Source organism: Rhinopithecus roxellana, chromosome 6 (genome assembly GCF_007565055.1).
Source record: "Rhinopithecus roxellana isolate Shanxi Qingling chromosome 6, ASM756505v1, whole genome shotgun sequence".
NCBI classification, from domain to species: domain Eukaryota; kingdom Metazoa; phylum Chordata; class Mammalia; order Primates; family Cercopithecidae; genus Rhinopithecus; species Rhinopithecus roxellana.
The window spans coordinates 47345784-47367964 of NC_044554.1; the positions used below are offsets into that span (position 1 = coordinate 47345784).

Here is a 22181-nt window from a genome sequence, read left to right on the forward strand (position 1 = left end):
TCAGCACTTTGGGAGGCCGAGGCTGGCGGATCACGAGGTCAGGAGATCGAGACCATCCTGGCTAACACTGTGAAACCCCGTCTCTACTAAAAAATACAAAAAAAAACTAGCCGGGCGAGGTGGCGGGCGCCTGTAGTCCCAGCTACTCGGGAGGTTGAGGCAGGAGAATGGCGTGAACCCGGGAGGCGGAGCTTGCAGTGAGCTGAGATCCGGCCACTGCACTCCAGCCCAGGGCGAGAGAGTGAGACTCCGTCTCAAAAAAAAAAAAAAAAAAAAAAAAGAAAAAATTAGCCGGGCGTGGTGGCAGGTGCCTGTAGTCCCAGCTACTCGGGAGGCTGAGGCAGGAGAATGGCTTGAACCCAGGAGGCGGAGCTTGCAGTGAGCCGATATCGCACCACCGCACTCCAACCTGGGCGACAGAACGAGACCCCATCTCAAAAAAAAAAAAAGGGCCGGGCGCGGTGGCTCAAGCCTGTAATCCCAGCACTTTGGGAGGCCGAGACGGGTGGATCGCGAGGTCAGGAGATCGAGACCAACCTAGCTAACACGGCGAAACCCCGTCTCTACTAAAAAAAAATACAAAAAACTAGCCGGGCGAGTTGGCGGGCGCCTGTAGTCCCAGCTACTTGGGAGGCTGAGGCAGGAGAATGGTGTAAACCCGAGAGGCGGAGCTTGCAGTGAGCTGAGATCCGGCCAGTGCACTCCAGCCTGGGCGACAGCGCGAGACTCCGTCTCAAAAAAAAAAAAAAAAAAAAAAAAAAAAAAGAATGTGAGTTATATGAGCATGTGTGTGCTACATGAGTGAACATGGGCATGTGTGTGTATAAATGAGCACATCGGTACATGTGCACGTGCATGTGAATGTGTGAGCTATCCGTGTGTGCGTGAGTGAACATGTGGGGTGTACGTGCAAATCCACACAGGTGCTGTGTGATAAGAATGATAAGAATGTGTGTGTGGTGTGGGTGTGAGTGCAAGCGTGAAAGGGTGTGCATATAGGAAGCTCCATGTGTGCATGTGAACGTGGGAGCATGCCGTGGAAAGCGTGGGGTGTCTGTGTAAGTGGCGTGCATGTGGGGTGAGCAGAGGTGTGTCTGTGTGGCTGAGGTGGAGGTGTGGACTCAGGCGGAGTTTGGGAGAGTTGTGGAAGTGTGAGCCCTGGTGGAACTGTGTGTGTGTGATATGGGTGTGACATGGGAGAAGATTTGTGAGCCTGAGTGTGAGTGTGCAGGTGTGTGTGTGAGGGCATGTGTGTGGGTGTGGTGTGTGTGTGAATAAACATCCATGTGTGAATGTCAGAGTGTGGGGTGCCACAAAACCCGAGAACCAGGAACCCTGGGAAACCTGCAGTTCCGAGCTGCCCAGAGAAACCGCAGGAAGGGCCTGGCTAGCAGCAAGTCACCATTCCTGGCTCCTGAGTGTCACCACGGCCAGCCTTCCACAGGGCAGGCAGACACAAGACACACCACACAAGAGGAAGGGGAGACCCCAGGCCCCTTCCAGAGAGGCCTCTCTGACCCCCAGCCGAGAGGCTGCCCCCTCCCCTTCCCACGGTGGGCACATCCACTTCCCAGGCTTGGAACACAGCAGAGGGGCCCCCGGCACCTGTGAAGGGAAAAAGGTGACATCCTTTGCTCTCCCAGCACAGCTGGCTGGGAACTCTCCTCCGTCACCAAAGGCCTGGAGATGGCAGTGGCTGAGAAAGGCTCGCCGGGTTCCCAGGCTGCTCTAGCCACACAGAGACATCCCTATGTCCTTGCCAATGGTGTCTGAGCAGGGCCTCCCCTTCCTCATCCGTGCAGAGCAGAGGCCCAGCGTGCAGCATCTCGCCCGGGCTCTATGACCATGTGACACACTAACCACCACTAGCTGCGTGGTCTTGAGCAGGCAGCTGACCCCCGGGCGCCCCCACTTCATCTGCAAAGCAAGGGTCACAGCAAACCGTGGCTCTGAAGCTAGGATTCTGTCACACCACCTCCACTATCCTGCAAGTTCAACGCCCGCAATAAATCAATCAGCTGTGCAGGGCTCCTGGGGGCAGCCAAAGCCTCTCAAGCTAGCTGTTCCGAACACCCTCCTCCAGCCACGACTCCCGAGGCTTCCAGTGCAAACCCTTGGAACACACAGGCCTGGGCTTTTTCTTTTTTTTTTTTTTTGAGACAGAGTTTTGCTCTTTTTGCCCAGGAGTGCAATGGTGCGATCTCAGCTCACTGCAACCTCCGCCTCCCGGGTTGACACCATTCTCCTGCCTCAGCCTCCCGAGTAGCTGAGACTACAGGCGCCTGCCACCATGCCTGGCTAATTTTTTGTATTTTTAGTAGAGATGGGGTTTCACCATGTTGGCCAGGATGGTCTCTATCTCTTGACTTTGTGATCCGCCCGCCTCGGACTCCCAAAGTGCTGGGATTACAGGCATGAGCCACCGTGCCCGGCCAAGGCCTGGGCTTTTTCATCTCTGCCACAAAGAATGGCTTGACCTGAGGCAGTTTTGATTTTTTTCTTTTTTTTTTTTTTTTTTTTTGAGATGGAGTCTCGCTCTCTCACCCAGGCTGGAGTGCAGTGGCATGATCTCAGCTCACTGCAAGCTCCGCCTCCTGGGTTCATGCCATTCTCCTGCCTCAGCCTCCAAAGTAGCTGGGACTACCGGCGTCCGCCACCACGCCTGGCTAATTTTTTGTATTTTTAGTAGAGACGGGGTTTCACCGTGTTAGCCAGGATGGTCTCCATCTCCTGACCTCGTGATCCACCCACCTCAGCCTCCCAAAATGATGGGATTACAGGCATGAGCCACTGCGCCCAGCTGAGGCCATTTTGATTTTATTTTAAAGTCTTGCCACATGGACAAAGGCCAGGGGGCTTCACACACTCAGTCGACTCCAGGTACAGACCCCTGATCTTCTCAGGGCTCTTCACATGTTCTGGCCTCCATGGCACGGTGCCCCTCACAAAACAGGGGCGTCATGGCTAGGTGCAGTGGTTCACGCCTGTAATCCCAGCACTTTGGGAGGCTGAGGCAGAAGGATTTCTTGAGCTCAGGAGTTTGAGACCAGCCTGGGCAACACAGTAAGACCCTGTGTGGTATGGTGGGGCGCACCTACAGTCCCAGCTCCTTGGGAGGCTGGGGCAGGAAGACCACTCAAGCCCAGGCGGCCGAGGCTGCAGCGAACTAGGATGACGCCACTGCACTTCAGCCTGGGTGACCGAGCAAGACCCTGTCTCAAAACAAAAATGAAAGCAGGAGCATCAGCTCAGGAGGTGTGTGGGAAAACACAAGATCCCCTAGACCTGGGCTGAAGCTGCTGCCCCCAGCACACCCCTCGGCAAGGCCAAGGCTAACACCAACAGGCCCAGTGCACTACGACGCACTTTCTAAAACTGGCCGCAACAGGCCCAGTGCACTACGACGCACTTTCTAAAACTGGCCGCAACAGGCCCAGTGCACTACGACGCACTTTCTAAAACTGGCCGCAACAGGCCCAGTGCACTACGACGCACTTTCTAAAACTGGCCGCAACAGGCCCAGTGCACTACGACGCACTTTCTAAAACTGGCCGCAACAGGCCCAGTGCACTACGACGCACTTTCTAAAACTGGCCGCAACAGGCCCAGTGCACTACGACGCACTTTCTAAAACTGGCCGCAACAGGCCCAGTGCACTACGACGCACTTTCTAAAACTGGCCGCAACAGGCCCAGTGCACTACGACGCACTTTCTAAAACTGGCCGCAACAGGCCCAGTGCACTACGACGCACTTTCTAAAACTGGCCGCAACAGGCCCAGTGCACTACGACGCACTTTCTAAAACTGGCCGCAACAGGCCCAGTGCACTACGACGCACTTTCTAAAACTGGCCGCAACAGGCCCAGTGCACTACGACGCACTTTCTAAAACTGGCCGCAACAGGCCCAGTGCACTACGACGCACTTTCTAAAACTGGCCGCAACAGGCCCAGTGCACTACGACGCACTTTCTAAAACTGGCCGCAACAGGCCCAGTGCACTACGACGCACTTTCTAAAACTGGCCGCAACAGGCCCAGTGCACTACGACGCACTTTCTAAAACTGGCCGCAACAGGCCCAGTGCACTACGACGCACTTTCTAAAACTGGCCGCAACAGGCCCAGTGCACTACGACGCACTTTCTAAAACTGGCCGCAACAGGCCCAGTGCACTACGACGCACTTTCTAAAACTGGCCGCAACAGGCCCAGTGCACTACGACGCACTTTCTAAAACTGGCCGCAACAGGCCCAGTGCACTACGACGCACTTTCTAAAACTGGCCGCAACAGGCCCAGTGCACTACGACGCACTTTCTAAAACTGGCCGCAACAGGCCCAGTGCACTACGACGCACTTTCTAAAACTGGCCGCAACAGGCCCAGTGCACTACGACGCACTTTCTAAAACTGGCCGCAACAGGCCCAGTGCACTACGACGCACTTTCTAAAACTGGCCGCAACAGGCCCAGTGCACTACGACGCACTTTCTAAAACTGGCCGCAACAGGCCCAGTGCACTACGACGCACTTTCTAAAACTGGCCGCAACAGGCCCAGTGCACTACGACGCACTTTCTAAAACTGGCCGCAACAGGCCCAGTGCACTACGACGCACTTTCTAAAACTGGCCGCAACAGGCCCAGTGCACTACGACGCACTTTCTAAAACTGGCCGCAACAGGCCCAGTGCACTACGACGCACTTTCTAAAACTGGCCGCAACAGGCCCAGTGCACTACGACGCACTTTCTAAAACTGGCCGCAACAGGCCCAGTGCACTACGACGCACTTTCTAAAACTGGCCGCAACAGGCCCAGTGCACTACGACGCACTTTCTAAAACTGGCCGCAACAGGCCCAGTGCACTACGACGCACTTTCTAAAACTGGCCGCAACAGGCCCAGTGCACTACGACGCACTTTCTAAAACTGGCCGCAACATGACCTCCCACCCCAAGAGGTCTTTTGCAATGACAGCTCAACACTCATCCTGGCAAGTGGGGGATCTGTGCCCCATCTCTTGAATGTGGCAGCTTCTGGGACTGCCTTGGTCGACAGGGTATGGAAGTGATGCCATGCGACAGCCAAAGCCAGGGCCCGTCCCTCTAGTTTTCTGGAGACGCTTGCTCTTGGGACCCAACTGCCACGCTGTGAGGAAGCCCAACTAGCCTAGGTAGAGAGACCACATGGAGAGGCCACTTAGACCACATGGAGAGACCACATGGAGAGACCACATGGAGAGACCACATGGAGAGACCACATGGAGAGACCACATGGAGAGACCACATGGAGAGACCACATGGGAGAGGTCTCATGGATAGGCCACACGAGGCCACATGGAAGTGTTCCAGCCAGCCACAGGCCCTACTGAGGTCCAGGTCAACACCAGCATTGACCACTAGACCTGTGAGTGAAGATGCTTCCAGGAGACTTCAGTCCCCAACTGCTGAGTCACTGCGGCAGAGGCTCCAGACACCGTGTAACAAACAAGTCGTAGTGCCGTCCCCTGTGCAAACACCTGCCCTGGAGAAGCCGTGAGCACCTCACAGTGGCCGTTCTGGACCCCGAACTTGGGAGTGCCTTGTTATGTACAAGATAGAATGTTGTTGGCTATTGCTCAGCCTTGGCGCCTCCTCTCCCCTCCTGCCTGTCGCTGTAATGACAGTCTCAAGTGTGCCTCTGAAGGAAGGGCTCCTGGGCTTCCTCGCTGCATGCATTTCCATCTTCTCTCCCCTGCTGCAGCCACTGACGTCAGCGGCACAGAGGATCCGCCCCCACCCACTGCCCAATTCCTCAGCACCGACCCAGCCACACACGAGACATCACCAGGGGGCAGTGGGTGCACGTCAACCACAGGCGACGGCTCAGACAATGCTGGGCAGGATGGGAGGCTCCCGGCCCTGTGTCGCCATTTCTGTCAGGGAAACACCATCACCTCAAGGACCAAGCCAGAAGGAGGCATTGCTGAGTCCCCAGCTCATGTGAGGGGTCCCATCCTAACCACTACGTTCTGCAGCAGCCCTGTCCCCATCCGGACTCTGGTCCCTCCTCCCACCTCCTGCTACACTCAGGACCGAGCCTCTTCCTAGAACCCAGGACAGATAAAGGAGGGCTCTGCCCCCAAACTGACACAGCAAATAAACCAGCCTCAAGAGCACATGTGCCGGGTGCGGTGGCTCATGCCTGTAATCCCAGCGCTTTGGGAGACTGAGGCGGGTGGATCACCTGAGGTCAGGAGTTCAAGACTAGCCTGACCAACATGGTGAAACACCATCTCTACTAAAAACACAAAAAATAGCTGGGCATGGTGGCACATGCCTATTATCCCAGCTACTCAGGAGGCTGAGGGAAGAGAATCCCTTGAAGTCAGGAGGCAGAGATTGCAGTGAGCTGAGATTGAGCCACTGCACTCCAGCCTGGGTGACAGAATGGGACTCCATCTCAAAAGAAAAAAAAAAAGCACATGTACTGCAGATTCCACTCTTTTTTTAGGTGGAGTCTCGCTGTTACCCAGGCTGCTGGAGGGCAGTGGTGCGGTCTTGGCTTACTGCAGTCTCCACCTCCCAGGTTCAAGCGATTCTCCCTCAGCCTCCTAAGTAGCTGGGACTATAGGCACACGCCACACCATGCCCGGCTAATTTTTGTACTTTTTGTAGAGACGAGGTTTCATCATGTTGGTCAGGCTGGTCTCAAACTCCTGACCTCAGGTGATCCACCACCCTCGGCCTCTCCAAGTGCTGGGATTACAGGCGTGAGCCACTGTGCCCAGCCCAGATTCCACTCTATCGGGCATCCAGAGGAGTCAAACTCATAGAGACAGGAAGTAGAATGGTGGGTGCCTGGGGCTGAGGGAGGGACTGGGGAGTGAATGTTTAATGGGGACGCAGTTTCAGTTGCAGAAGATGAGAAAGTCCTAGAAGCGGATGGTGGTGATGGCTGCACAACACTGTGATGTGCTTAATGCCACTGAACTGTGCAGTTCATTTTTTTTCTTTTTTGAGATGGAGTCTCGCTCTGTCGCTCAGGCTGGAGTGCAGTGGCGCGATCTCGGCTCACTGCAAGCTCTGCCTCCTGGGTTCACGCCATTCTCCTGCCTCAGCCTCCCGAGTAGCTGGGACTACAGGCACCCACCACCATGCCCAGCTAATTGTTTGTATTTTTAGTAGAGATGGTGTTTCACCGTGTTAGCCAGGATGGTCTCGATCTCCTGACCTCGTGATCCACCCGCCTCGGACTCCCAAAGTGCTGGGATTACAGGTGTGAGCCACCGCGCCCAGCCAGTTCACTTTTTTTCTGAGACAGGGTCTTGCTCTGTCGCCCAGGCTGGAGTGCAGTGGTGCAATCATGGCTCACTGCAACATTGACTTCCCAGGCTCAAGCAATGCTTCTGCCTCAGCCTCCCCCTAAATAGCTGGGACCACAGACAGGCGTGTGCCTCCATGCCCAGCTAATTTTTGTACTTTTTATAGAGACAAGGTCTGACTATGTTGCCCAGGCTGCTCTCAAACTCCTAGGCACAAGTGATGTTTCTGCCTTGATCTCCCAAAGTGCTGGGATTACAAGCATGAGCCACCGCCCCCCGCTTGAACTATGCACTTTATTTATATTTTCTTCAAAAAAACCCTCTGCTGGCAAATTATGCACTTTAAAATGGTTAAGATGGGCCAGGCCTGGCGGCTTAATGCCTGTCATCCCAGCACTTTGGGAGGCTGAGGCGGGTGGATCACTTGAGGTCAGGAGTTCGAGACCAGCCTGGTCAACACGGCGAAACCCTGTCTCTACTGAAAATATTTTAAAAATTAGCCAGGCATGGTGGTGGGTGCCTGTAATCCCAGCTACTCAGGAGACTGAAGAAGGAGAAACGCCTTAACTCAGGAGGCGGAGGTTGCAGTGAGCCATCACACCACTGCCCTCCAGCCTGGGCAACAGAGCAAGATTCTATCTCAAAAAATAATAATAAAATAAAATGAACAAGGCTGAGGCTGTTTCCACAGCCTCAGGGAAACGCCTAAGCTGACTTGGCCCTGCCTGCCTTCAGCCAGTCACTACTTTTGCCGTCTGAGCTGCCACCAGACCACAGGGAGGCTTTTGCAGTGTGCAGCCTGTACAACCATGCCAGTGCACCTGCACTGCTCCCGGCCAGGCCCATCCTGACCTACGCAGCCTCCTCTCTCACCTTTGGCCTCCCCAGCCCAAGGCTGTCTCAGGTGTCACCTCCTGATGCCCCCTGGGGAGGGTGTGCCCCTCTGCGCCCCTCTTTGGGTCTTGTGTCTCCATCCACACACCTCTGCTTCAGACAACCCACACCCCACCCAAGCACAGCCCCCGCCCCCCACCATCTGAAGTGAACAAAGCCACCAGCCTCGGGCCCAAGAAAGGGGTTGTAGGTAAGAGGTCAAAGTGTCCCTGCTGGAAGGACCACACGGCTGCCTGGCTTTCTAAATCAAGTCCATTTTATTTGAAATTTTCCACATGCCACACATGTACATGAAAATTCCCATCCAGAATGGAGTTTGCTACAGTGAACACCAAAGTCAGGAGCAGGCATCACCGTGAGACGCCATGGGGGCAAGTCAGCGGGACGGGGACAGGGAGGTTGGTCATCGAAAGGCAGGTAATGCATGTAGGGTCATTTAGCACCTGGTCATGAGATATGGCAAGACCCCCCCGGGGCCAGGGAAAGGTCTCGCCTTAAAAACACGTGGAGCTCTGCTGTCTCTGAGCAGTCTCACGTGGATGGGCAACGCTCAGAGGGTGGCGAAGGGGCTGGAGGAAGATACCACCAACGGCTGCAGGGGAGGGGCACGCACACACACAGGCACGCACATGCTCGCCCGTGAACACCCCCTGGCACATACACACCCTTGCACACTCCCCACCCTCTGCCCCAGACACATCAACAACACGGCGGTCCAGGCTCTGGCTCGCTCCCTGGGAGGCTTCTGTGGCCAGGGTTCCCCTGGCGGGTCTGGTGGCAACAGCCTGGAGAAAAGCCTCCCAGGACCAACCCTCGTTCCCAGGTCCACTGGTCTGGGGCGGGAGTAGCCAGGTGTTCTGATCTGGGGTTTTCCCGTAAACCGACCCCTTCAGCATCTCTGCTTTATTTTTTGTTTTTTGAGACAGGGTATTTCTCTGTGGCCCAGGGTCGAGGGCAATGGTGTGATCTTGGCTCACTGCAACCTCCAACTCCTGGCCTTAAGCAATCCTCCCGTCTCAGCCTCCTGAGTAGCTGGGACCACAGGCACACGTACAATTACCAGCTAACTTGTTTTTAAATTTTACGTAGAGATAGACTCTCACTATGTTGCCCAGGCTGGTCTCGAACTCCTGGGCTCAAGCAATCCTCCTGCCCCAGCCTCCCAAAGTGCTGGGATGACAGGCTTGAGCCACCGCACCCGGCCCCTCCTGTGTTTCTTGAAGGAGCTTGAGAGAGTAGAGGAGCCCTGATGACAGATGGCCCGAGTCACTGCCACCACGGGGTTCCTCAGCGTCTGTGGGGTTTGTGTTCATCATGCCCGGTAGATCTAGAAACTTCTAACTGAATCCGCACCCCCAAGTGCAAACGAGACCCATGGCCATCAGGAAGAGCCCCCCAGCGTTGTGGTCAAGGCTACCAGGAACTGGCAGCAGCGCTCTGCCCACGTCCACAGGAGGCGGTCAACATCTCCTCTGCCTCTGGTTTAGTGGCCCCACGCTTCATCACCACACCTTGTCCATGAACTTCGCAAGCTTTCTTACAAGAGCTCTGTAATGGGCCAGGCACGGTGGCTCACGCCTGTTATCCCAGCCCTTTGGGAGGCCGAGGCAGGAGGATCACTTGAGGTCAGGAGTTCAAGACCAGCCTGACCAACATGGTGCAACCCCCGTCTCTACTAAAATACAAAAATTAGCCGGTCGTGATGGCGGGTGCCTGTAATCCCAGCTACTCGGGAGGCTGAGGTGGGAGAGTCGCTTGAACCTGTGAGGCAGAGGTTGTAGTGAGTGAGCTGAGATCGTGCCACTGCACTCCAGCCTAGAGGACAAAGCAAGACTCCTTCTCCAAAAAAAAAAAAAAAAAAATCTGTAATTTTCAGATCCTAAAAGGAGCAGATAACAGGGGAAGAGGAGGTGGGAGGCTGCCACAGCACTGCCTGCTGGGGGTTCAGGGTCTCCGCATCCAGGCCTCCAGCACCCTCCATCCCTGCAGGAGCATTGCTGACACCTCCAAGGCCGGGACACTGGTCTGGAGCTTCATCGGCTGGCAGGAGCCCAGCCCTCAGCTGTCGCAGCCCTACTACTCTAGGCCTGGCCCCTCCATGAGCCCCCCAGGCCCAAGCCTGAGCCCAGCCCCAGTCCCTTGAGCCCAAAGGCCTGTGGCTCTGGGTCCGGGTACAGGGAGTGGCTGAGGGAGGGCGCTGCTGAGCTGGCAGGCACGCCTTTTGTGTTTTTAGCGCCACAGGAGTTCAGCCCATCCTGGCTGCAGTCCTGGGTCGAAGCAGCGAGTGTCTTCCCACCCTGTGCACACACAGGTCCCGGGACGGCCTCTTGGAGAAGAAACCTCTCAGGCCTGTGTCCTGGCAGAGCATCTGGGGGCAGCAGATGGCAGGGATGGAGCCCGCCTCCTCTGCTGCAGAAGGAAGCAGCCCTCACCCAGCTCCTCTGGGCTGGACGGGCCCTTGAAAACGAGAAAAGCCTCACACAGCAGAGAGGAGCACCCAAGGCCCAGAAAGGCACCTTTGCTCTGGGTCCTCAGGCTCAAGTGCCTGCCCTGGGCCACCTTCAGAAGCCTGGTGGGGCCCAGTGTTGCCTGGTGACATGGAGCAGGCGGCGGGGCGGAGGCTGCGGGACAAGGGGCTGCAGGGTCACAGGCCACAGGGCCCTGGAGCTGCGGGGCCAGGAGGAAGTCAGGAGAATAAATAGCAGCTAGGTCTGGGGTGAGCTGGGGGCACAGGCAGGACAGGGCAGCCAGAGAAGTAGGAACGCTCCCTTTTAAAGAACAAAGGGATACATACCTTTTCCCCTCCACCCTCCCTCCAAGCCCTCAGTCTCTCCCTCACACTCACACAGGGAAGACGTGACTCACACACGCATGCACACACATGGCACAGGTTTACACAGGCACACACACACAGGCACACGTACACGCAGGCACACGTGCACACAGGCACATGCACGCAGGCACACGTGCACACACAGGGCACAGGTACCCGCATGCACACGTGCATGCAGGCACACACACGCAGGCACACGCACGCGATCACGGCGACAAGTGCTGACCACGCTCCTCCGTCAGGCAGCATATGGTCTGCCGCTTAACAGCCGAGCTCTGCCAATTGGGGACCATTAGGGTGGGTTCTTTTCCCAGCATCAAATGCTGCAGAATATAAATTGCAACTAACACTGGTGCCAAAATAGCACTTAGCGAAAATAAGCACGTTATTAACATCTGGTGAAGCCCATCTCGGGGGTAGCAGCAGCGGAAATTCTTGCTCTAAGTCAAAGGATGGTTGCAAGGGACACTAAAAATACAAGGTCTACTGTTTTGGGGATGCTTTCCAAGGCACTGCACTCCAGCCTCGGGAATGGCCCTTCCCCCAGTCCTGTCTATGAGTATAAATTATGCTGCTGGTTAAAACCGCTTGCTTATGAGAACAGGACACCCAGGCGTGATCGTACACACGCTAGGATGCATTCCTGGTGCAAACACAATTCTCTGGCCCCAGTGGGGAATGTTCTGGAAGAAAGGAGCAGGGCACAGAGCTGAAGCGCCCAGAGACACAGGCTCACTGAGGGTCCGGGAGCCTCCCAGGCCACCTGCCTCCCTCCTGGGCCACATCCCCTGCCTGCCGCACCGCACCTCAGTCTGAGACCAAGAAGTGGTCAGTACTGGGAGGTACCACACCGCCGGATCTGATCACTGCGCCTGGTGGTCTCCAGGTACCATTTTAAAGCTCTAAAGAAATGCCCAGGAAGTGTGTGGGCCGTGGGCAGCTGGTCCTGCGGCCTGCAGGTCAGGAGATGGGGCCGAAGGGTATAGGTCTCAGAGGCCGTGACAGGAGGGCCAGGAGGCCTCTGGGAGGCGAAGGCGTGGTCTGGTGCTGGTCCCACCATCAGGTTCTGCTGGAATCAGCCTGCAGAAGAGCCTCTCCAGCCAGGAGGCAAAGGCTCTGCACTGGGTGCAGCCTGGGGCTGGGAGAGGACCCGTGGGCTTCAGAGAGGAGGCGTTGACCCCATACGTACAAGAAAGTCAAGGTGAAGTAGGAGGAGACCTCGAACCCCAGATCCGCCTGTGCCAGTGAGCAGAGGCGCCAGGGCAGTGCCAAGACTGCCATGTGGAGAGCTGGGAGGCAGCCTGCACAGGAGGGCTGTCCCTCCCCACAGCTCTGACCCCAGTTCTCCAAAGGCCTCTTGGACAAGGAGCTGGGCCCCCAGAGCAAGGAGCTGCTGAGAACCATCCCTGCCCAAGGGCAGGGCCGGTGATCGGAGGCCCAGGGATAGTGTCCCCCATTTTTTAACAGCAAGGCAAATGTGAGACACCGCCCCACAGGACGGTGGACCTGTCACATGGAAACCCAGGAGGATGACGACGGGCTGGGCAAGGGGCCCTTCACCAAGAGCGGCCAAGGCGGCGGTCCAGGTGAGCAGGACCCAACCACAGCCCCCCTCAGAAGCCATCAGCCCAGGGACAGCTCTAGGAGCGCCCGGAGGTGAAAGATGGCAGAGGCGACCAGCGTGGCACATGGGGTTGGGCCTCGGATGCTGGGAGGGTGTCCTCATTTTTGGAATAGCTTTAATTTTTTTCTCTTTATTTTTAAGAGATGGGGTATCCCTGTGTTGTCCAGGCTGGTTTCAAACTCCTGGGCTCAAGTGATCCTCCCAAAATGTACTGAATATATATATATGTTTTTTTTTTTTTTTTTGAGATGGAGTCTCGCCCTGTCGCCCAGGCTGGAGTGCAGTGGCGTGATCTCGGCTCACCGCAACCTCCGCCTCCCAGGTTCAAATGATTCTCCTGCCTCAGCCTCCTGAGTAGCTGGGATTACAGGCACCCACCACCACGCCCAGCTAATTTGTGTATTTTTAGTAGAGATGGGGTTTCACCATGTTGGCCAGGGTAGTCTTGAACTCCTGACCTTGTGATCCACCCGTCTCGACCTCCCAAAGGGCTGAGATTATAGGCATGAGCCACCGTGCCCAGCTGAATATTTTTAAAGTCTTAAATAAAGTCATCTGAAATGGGGTCCTGTGATTGCTACTCCAGCCTTATGAATCCTTTCTGGGTTTTAATGTCTCATGTTATTCTAACAAAGCCGAATGTGTATCTATTTCCCCAGGAATGCACATGGACCTTCCCAGGGAAGCTGAAGGCTGTGGGGTGGGTGGGAGCGGGAGGAGACCTCTCTCATGAGGAACGGGCCCTGCTCATTGGGCTGAAAAACCATAGGAGAGGCTCCAGCCAGCAGTCCCAACCCCAGGGGACCTCTCTGGGGCCACAGGCATCATCGGGCTAGAAAAACCCCAGAGACATGAGTGGGCTCAAGTGTATTCTAATGGGACGGAGAGTCCTAAGTCCGCAGCCACTAAACTGGCAGGCCCTTCCCCATGTCACACTCGGCCACACAAGGGGACACTCAGACACACGGTGACCAGCCTGGCCGACTGGACTTCAGGAGGACAGCATGTGGCCGCCCATCCGCAGGGCCCCAGTGGCAGGTGACCACAAACACAACAGCCAAGGGACACGTTTCCCAGTCAGAAGCGGCACGGGGTTCCGGCCCTCCAGGCCCGTCGACAGGGCCCCCAGGGATTGAGGCTCAGTGCACAAATCCCCAAGCCAGGCCCCAAGGGTCAGCCTGGTTCAGCCAGCCCCCATCTCGACGGTCCCTCGACCCCCCTCATGTCAACCAGAGCACATCCCCTCAACCCAAACTTCACAGAGCAACAGTTCCCACAAGAGAGCCGCAGAGATGCCAGGAGCCCCAGGAGCCAGGTGGGGCGTGGCCGGCGGGGAGAGAGGCCCTCTTCCTCTTGTAACAAACCAAGGGTCCCTGGTGTCCCAGGCTCCCACAGCGTCTCGAGGTGACTCAGACCGATGGGCGGCGGTTTGGCCTCTCACCACCACAGGTTCGGCGGTTCCTCGGCCACTCTGCTCTTAAATAAGGTGATCTCATCCAGGTGCACCAGGGGGACGTCCCGGATGACGTCGGTCAGGCCCTCGTGGAGCAGAGGGAAGATGACGACATTCAATGCGGGCCGCTCGGCCTGGAAGCTGAACCAGAGACAGGCGGTCAGCGGATTACGTGGGTGGCCACGGAGGGGGCAGAGCCTGCTGGGGGAGCCCAGGAGGTACTCACACCTGCCCCCGCCACCCGGGCTCACCTGGGGCTCCTGGAGAGACCAGGCCTGCTGCGAGTCACCCTCTATGTGCCTCGAGGACCCCGTACATGGCAGCCAGAGCTGAGGAGGAGCAGGGCAGCCAGGAACAGGCAACACGCTTCTCTCCAGGTTCAGGGGGCACCCGCTCCATGCCAGCCATGAGTATCAGAGGCCCCAGAGGCCAACCCTGCTCTGCAGATGCGGGAGAGCTGCCAGGACAGGCTGCCGTGCCCCAAGGCAGCAGAGGGACCCCACTGCAGGAGTGGCAGATTCAAGGCACCTGGCCCATGAACGTCCCACGGCCAGGACAGAGAAAAGGGACAGGTGTCCACACCCCACAGCCGCACGTGGGCCACCTCAAGGGGGTGCGACTCCCAAGTCAGTGAGGCAGCAGCAGTCACTAGGAGGAGCAGATACCAAAGCGGCTACTCGGGAAAAGCACACGTTTGACCGCATGACAAATGGCAGGTGGGCGACGCTCCCAAAGCCCCCACCCCCAGGTGACCAGCCTGCATGCATGAAAACTCATTCACAATTGCCATGGGGTGCCCACCGAGTGCCAGGCACGGCTCTGAGCTTGACAGACATAACCTCATTTTGCCTTCCCCACAACCCTACAATGAGCCACAGTCCCCCAGCGGGCCATGAAGCAGAGCAAGGATCCCTCCCCAGTCAGAGCAGGTCACCAGCACAGTCCTACTGGCCTTATTTGGCCAAAATGCAATGCAAGCCGGGTACTGTGACTTGCTCCTGTAATCCCAACACCTGGGAGGCTGAGGTGGGAGAATCGTTTGAGGACAGGAGTTCCAGAACAGCCTGGGCAACATAGGGAGACTCTGTCTCTATAAAAAATATTTAAAAATTAGTAAGGCATAGTGGCGCATGTCTGTCACCTCAGCTACTCAGGAGGCTGAGGTAGGAGGATCACTTGAGCCCCAGAGGTAGAGGCGGCAGTGAGCTATGATCACGCCACTGTACTCCAGCCTGGGCAACACAGTAAGACCCTGTCTCTAAAAAAAAAAAAAAGAAAAGAAAAGAAAAGAAAATGCAAAGAAGACCCAAGTGCCAGCCCAGGAGCTCCAGGCAGAAGGAAAAACACAGCAGTGCCCCAGAGAGCAAGATAAAAACATTCAGGCCAGGCGCAGTGGCTCACGACTGTAACCCCAGCACTTTGGGAGGCAGAGGCAGGTGGATCACCTGAGGTCAGGAGTTTGAGACCAGCCTGGCCAACATGGTGAAACCCCATCTCTACTAAAAATACAAAAATTAGCCGGGCGTGGTGGCGGGTGCCTGTAATCCCAGCTACTCAGGAGGCTGAGGCAGAAGAATCCCTCAAACCCAGGAGGTGGAGTTAGCAGCGAGCCGAGACTGTACCACTGCACTCCAGCCTGGACAACAGAGCGAGACTCCATCTCAAAAAAGAAAAAAAAAAAAAATCCAGAAACTTCTTCCCAGAGGGCCTCAAGGCAGAGAGGCACCCACAACAAAGAACCTCACCGTTTGCCAACACTGAGTCAAGTCCCCCCGGCCACAGCGGCCACTTAAAGGGAAGAAGACAACGGGGTCCAGCCTCTCGCTGTGACCCTGCCTGAGGCAATGCTGGACTCACCACACACAGAGTCAACGGCGGAAAAGCCGAGGTTTTGGCAATAAAGACGCCACCACAGCCCTGGCCCTGCATAGTAATCTTGTGGGCAGCGATGTCCATGACCGTGAACCCCACGGGTCATGTGGCAGATGCATCCTGGCCTGTGAAACCATCATGCCATGTACTTGACTTACATCAAACTCGACCCCTTCTGGCTCCAGCTCCTGAGGCTGCTAAGGAGCTGCTGTCAGCCGGGCGCGGTGGCTCACGCCTGTAATCCCAGCACTTTGGGAGGCCGAGGCGGGTGGATCACTAGGTCAGGAGATTGAGACCATTCTGGCTAACATGGTGAAACCCCGTCTCTACTAAAAATACAAAAAAAAATTAGCCAGGCGTGGTGGCGGGCGCCTGTAGTCCCAGCTACTCGGGAGGCTGAGGCAGGAGAATGGTGTGAACCCGGGAGATAGAGCTTGCAGCAAGCCAAGATCGCGCCACTGCACTCCAGCCTGGGCGACAGAGCGAGACTCCGTCTCAAAACAAAAGGAGCTGCTGTCGGGACATGGAAGATGATTTGTCTTTTTTTTTTTGAGACAGGGTCTTGCTCTGTCTCCCAGACTGGAGTGCAGTGGTACAGTCAGCTCGCTGCAGCCAGTAGCTGGGACCACAGGCACACATCACCACACTGCCCAGCTAATTTTCTTTTTTTTTTTTTAATTTTTTTTGAGACGGAGTCTCACTCTGTGGCCCAGGCTGGAGTGCAATGGTGCGATCTTGGCTCAATGCAACCTCCACCTCCCAGGCTGAAGCGATTTTCCTGTCTCAACCTCCCAAGTAGCTGGGATTATAGGTGCCCGCCACCATGCCTGGATAATTTTCATATTTTTAGTAGAGACAGGGTTTCACCATGTTAGCCAGGCTGGTCTCAAACTCCTGACCTGAAGTGATCCACCCGCCTCAGCCTCCCAAAGTGCTGGGATTACAGGTGTGAGCCACCATGCCCAGCCACTATTTTTTATTTTTTGTAGAGACAGGATCTCACCATGTTGCCCAGCCTAGTCTCAAACTCCTGGGCTCAAACAATCCTCCCTCCTTGGCCTCCCAAAGCACTGCCGTGACAGGTGTGAGCCATGGCACCCAGCCAGGATTCGTTTCTCACCATAAGCAAGGAATGAAGCAGGGGGATCTGCTCTTCCACACACCCTGTGGGTCACAGGCTGCAGCTGTCTCTGTGGCCAGGAAGGAGCAGCCTGCTTTGGAGGTCCCTGGGTGATACGAGGAGGTGCCACCCTACAGTAGTGTGTGGAGGAGACACCTGGGGCAGAGGGGGAGTCTCTGTGGATCGAGACAGAAAGGCCAGCCCTTCTTGGTGGTCAGAGGGCACTCCCGTGCAGCTTCATAGTCTGCTACATACATAACGAGGCTCAAAAAGACTGAGTTTGAGAAACGTTAAGATCCTCCTATAGTTCCTCAATGTGATGACTGGGTGTTCACACTCATCGGCGAGATGTGCCTCCCTCAAACCTTGTTAAGATGCTATAAACACATTACCCATCAGATGTAAAAAAAAAAAAAAAAAAAAAAAGGAGGCCAGGTGCAGTGGCTCACGCCTGTAATCCCAGCATTCTGGGAGGTTGATGCAGGAGGATCACTTACTTGACCCAGGAGTTCAAGACCACCCTGGGGGCCAGGCACGGTGGCTCACACCTATAATCTCAGCACTTTGGGAGGCCAAGGCGGGCAGATCGCCTGAGGTCGGGAGTTCGAGACCAGCCTGACCAACACGGAGAAACCCCATCTCAACTAAAAATACAAATTTGCCAGGCATGGCCAGGCGCGGTGGCTCACGCCTGTAATCCCAGCACTTTGGGAGGCTGAGGTGGGCGGATTACCTGATGTCACAGGAGTTTGAGACAAGCCTGGTCAACACAGTGAAACCCCATCTCCACTAAAAAATTAGCCGGGCATGGTGGCACACGCCTGTAATCCCAGCTACTCAGGAGGCTGAGGCAGGAGAATTGCTTGAGCCCAGGAAGCAGAGGTTGCAGAGAGCCAAGACTGTGCCACTGCACTCTAGCCTGGCCAACAGAGCAAGACTCTCAAAAAAAAAAAAAAAAAAAAAGCGCTGGGCACCGTGGCTCAAGCCTGTAATCCCAGCACTTTGGGAGGCCGAGACTGGCGGATCACGAGGTCAGGAGATCGAGACCACCCTGGCTAACACGGTGAAACCACATCTCTACTAAAAAATACAAAAAAAAAAAACTAGCCAGGCGAGGTGGGGGGCGCCTGTAGTCCCAGCTACTGGGGAGGCTGAGGCAGGAGAATGGCTTGAACCCAGGAGGCGGAGCTTGCAGTGAGCTGAGATCCGGCGACTGCACTCCAGCCTGGGCGACAGAGCAAGACTCCGTCTCAAAAAAAAAAAAACAAAAAAAAAACCAGCCTGGGCAACACAGGGAGACTCCATCTCTATAAAAAAAATTTAAAAATTAGCCGGAAGTGGTGGCATGCACCTGTAGTCCCAGGGACTGAGGAGGCTGAAGCAGGAGGATCACTTGAGCCTGGGAGGTCAAGGTTGCAGTGAGCTGTGATTGCACCACTGCACTCCAGCCTGGGCAACAGAGAGAGACCCTGTTTCTAAAAAAAGAAAAAGAAAGAAAAAGAAGAGACGGTGGCCGATACCCAGCCGTGTGTGAAGGTGAGTCTGCCAGGGACAGGAGGGTGCTGGCCATAAAAAGAGTCAGCGCCATCACAAGCGACAGGTTACCAGCGACAGGTCTGTCGGCAGCCACGCCACTGGCCCATTGGCCGGCCCTGCAGGCTGAGACACAGAGAGACAGTTGAGACCCCAGGCCACCCAGCGGACGGGGCAGGTGAGCTGCACAACAGCCCAGGGCCAGGTCCTCCCTCTGGCTCCATAATCCTCCAGACAGGAAAAAAGATTTTCGAAAGAGAAAAGCGTCAGGAAAAGCGACAACAAATCGCTGCTCCTCCTCCTCCCGCGCCCTGGGTGCAGAGTAGGGGGCGGGGCCTGCGGCCGGTTCCCGGGAACCCCAGCGCCACCTGCTGGGCCCTCGGCGCAGCTGCAAAGGCAGAGCTGCAGGGCTGACACTGACTGCTAGGTCCATAGGTGCCCTGGGCTGGAAAGCCTGGGGAAGGCCAGTCAGACCCTGTCTGCAGGTCAGCTGGGACCTGCGGCTTGGGCCACACTGCTGTGATTGGGGCCAGCGTGGAGCCAGGCACAGGCACCGAGGCTACGAGGAAGCTGTGGCACAGGCATCTGTGCACGCGGTCTCTCCCACCTGGCTTTGGGGTGGTATCTGACTGCCAGCAGGGTGGGGAGAGAAAGGCTTTCAGCAGTCCTGGGGGAATCCAGCCTATGTGAGCACAGAGGTCCTTGCAATGCTGTGATCTGTGTCATCTGCAGAAGATCCTGACAGGGCCTCCCCAGCACGGAGCCTGGAGGTTCCCACGGAGGTCTCTTCGGCCTTGGATAGCCTGCACAGCCCCCGACATGGCCCATCTCCTCTTCTAGGCGTGAACTCCCATCCCTCCAGCACTCACTCCCTGCCTCATTGCTCAGATGGAGGCTGTTTCCCCATCTGTAAACCGGGGCTGACAGCACTGACCTCACAGGTGAGGCTTGAGCAAGAGGCAAGACGCAGTGCCTGGAGCAGACAGAATGCTCAGGACAGAGGCACCAGGGGGCCCAGGCAGGCACCCTGGAGGGGCACACACGGGAGATGTACTGTGAACACGGAAGCCTCAACACCTTCATCCCACTCTGTTGGCAGCAAGTGCAACGTGGGTCCCACCACAGGCCGGTGCGCTGCGCCAGGTGCGGGACACAGGGATGGGGAGCGGGGTCACAGAGGGACTGGCACAGAGGGATGGGTACGGCTTCCGCCCAGCAAGTCCTGGGGCTGCTCTCAAACACCACACAGCAAGCATGGGTGATCAAGGGCTCTCCCAGGCACCTGCGTGTAACCAGCGCCCTCTGGGGTCACCTGCGAGCTCAGCGCCAGGCTCAGCTTGTGCCTGAGGACACAAAAACACCAAAGAAGAGCTATGGAGCACCAGCCTTCAAAACACAGACCATCCAACCGGAGAACGCAAAGAGCTTACTGCATCCACCTTAGATCATCAGACTTGCCTAAAAAACACGCAGGTGCAGGTCAACCCAGGCGGCCAGAGGAGAAGCTCCCCGCCTGCAAAGGGCGGCATGGAGCCGGCCACAGGCAGCAGTAAGTAAATGAAGGAGAGAGCAGCTCAAAGCAGGGGGCTGGCATCCGGTGCCACGTCCAACCAACCCGCCTGCAGCGCCATGCAGAGAGGATTCTGAGGACCAGAAGGAAAAGCAGGCTCAACGGAGCAGGAGGCCTTCAAGGGTGGGGCCGGGGGCCGCCCCATCATGAGCGCAGCCGTCCTGAACTGCTTGGGGATCGTGGACGCTCTCCGCTGCAGCAAGGAAAGAGACAACTCCCAGAGCCAGTCCCCATCACTGCAGGAAAAGCCACCCACCCCTGCAGAGCTGAGACGGCCCCACATGGGCTGGGTCTTAGGGCCCCAGACTCACAGGCCACAGAAGACAGGCAACGCCCACTCCCAAGTCCCTTCAACAAAACACACCCACGCAGCAGATGGCGGCTCTGGGTGCACAGTCGCAGCCTCCCACTGGCTGGAGGGCGTGTGAGTGGAGTCCAGCCGCAAGCGCACTGAGGGAGAAGGTCCCAGGCTCTTCCCGCAGCTGACAGGGCAGAGCTAGGGCGGAGCTGCCTGCATCCGCCACACCTGAGAAAACCCAGCTTTGGCCTCTGGGTACCACAGCCTCACAAGGCACAATGTGCCCCTTCCCCCAACAGCTACCGCCTGTCCCCAAGCCCACTCGGCTAAGCCCTTTGGAGCCTGTGACCCACTCAGCCCTCCTAAAATGGGGCACACATCAGCAAGCGTCACATCCAGCTCACAGCACAAGGATGCTAAGGTGTGAGGAAGCAGAGCCAAGGGGCTAAACTGGAACATTCCGGCCACCACCCAGGCTGCTCCGCTGGTTCCACTGCAGGCAAAGTCAAGATCCAAAGCAAAGTCGAGGACACAGGGACCGTGTTTTCCATAAGAGCCATGAACCAGGGCTGACCACCCAGACACCCAATTGAGGGCCATCAGGCCAGCACTGAGAACAATCACTTAGGGCTTTATTTACTGACACAAGAAGACTCCACGGTGTAGTGTTACATTTTTAAAAATCAGATTACAAAATAACATGAGAACCCTATCTCCAGCTGATTCTCCAGGGAAAATTGGCAGCTTTCACTGTTGGGAAATCTTCACTTAAAAATAGGTTGATGTGGCCGGGTGCGGTGGCCCAAGCCTGTAATCCCAGCACTTTGGGAGGCCGAGGCGGGTGGATCACAAGGTCAGGAGATCGAAACCCTCCTGGCTAACACGGTGAAACCCCGTCTCTACTAAAAAAAAAAAACAAAAAACTAGCCAGGCGAGGTGGCGGGCGCCTGTAGTCCCAGCTACTCGGGAGGCCAAGGCAGGAGAATGGCGTGAACCCGGGAGGCGGAGCTTGCAGTGAGCTGAGATCTGGCCAGTGCACTCCAGCTTCGGTGACAGAGTGAGACTCCGTCTCAAAAAAAAAAAAAAAAAAAAAATAGGTTGATGTTGGCCAGGTGTGGTGGCTCATGCCTGTAATCCCAGCACCTTGGGAGGCCGAGGTGAGTGGATCACCTAAGGTCAGGAGTTCGAGACCAGCCTGGGCAACGGGTGAAACCCCGTCTCTACTAAAAATACAAAAATTAGGCCGGGTGTGGTGGCTCACGCCTGTAATCCCAGCACTTTGGGAGGTCGAGGCGGGTGGATCACAAGGTCAGGAGATCGAGACCATCCTGGCCATCACAGTGAAACCCCGTGTCTACTAAAAAAGAAAAAATACAAAATATTAGCCAGGCGTGGTGGCAGGCACCTGTAGTCCCAGCTACTTGGGAGGCTGAGGCAGGAGAATGGCATGAACCCAGGAGGCGGAGCTTGCAGTGAGCCGAGATTGCGCCACTGCACTCCAGTCTGGGCGACAGAGCAAGACTCTGTCTCAGAAAAAAAATATATATATACAAAAATAAGCCAGGTATAGTGGTGCACACTTGTAATCCCAGCTGCTCAGGAGGCTGAGGCAGAAGAATCGCTTGAACCCAGAAAGCAGAGGTTGCAGTGAGCTGAGATCCCGCCACTGTACTCCAGCCTGGACGAC

The 22181-nt window shown here is 56.3% G+C and overlaps 2 protein-coding genes, 1 non-coding gene and 1 pseudogene across 8 annotated transcripts in view; 2 read left to right on the top strand and 2 right to left on the bottom strand.

The window, feature by feature from the left end:
* The window catches only part of LOC104667537 (protein PMS2CL-like), a 1213215-nt gene that overhangs the window by 456497 nt on the left and 734537 nt on the right, over positions 1–22181 (top strand). The window lies entirely within an intron of this gene.
* The window catches only part of FBXL18 (F-box and leucine rich repeat protein 18), a 91732-nt gene that overhangs the window by 42727 nt on the left and 26824 nt on the right, over positions 1–22181 (bottom strand). Inside the window, exon 5 of one of the 5 annotated variants that reach the window (XM_010366993.2) lies at positions 13032–14242. The exons of the other annotated variants lie outside the window; for them this stretch is intronic. Within the exon in view, the coding sequence (XP_010365295.2) occupies positions 14086–14242 (157 nt within the window). The 3' untranslated portion in view covers positions 13032–14085. Of the gene's footprint in view, positions 1–13031; positions 14243–22181 lie in introns of those variants that run through there. 5 annotated transcript variants of the gene reach the window in all.
* Positions 9916–12877, bottom strand: LOC115898237 (annotated as a pseudogene). Its single transcript, XR_004057928.1, has one exon. The product of XR_004057928.1 is annotated as an uncharacterized LOC115898237 (transcript).
* LOC115898512 lies at positions 17389–17495 on the top strand. The gene has a single exon (XR_004058237.1). It is a non-coding gene; the product is annotated as a small nucleolar RNA U13 (small nucleolar RNA).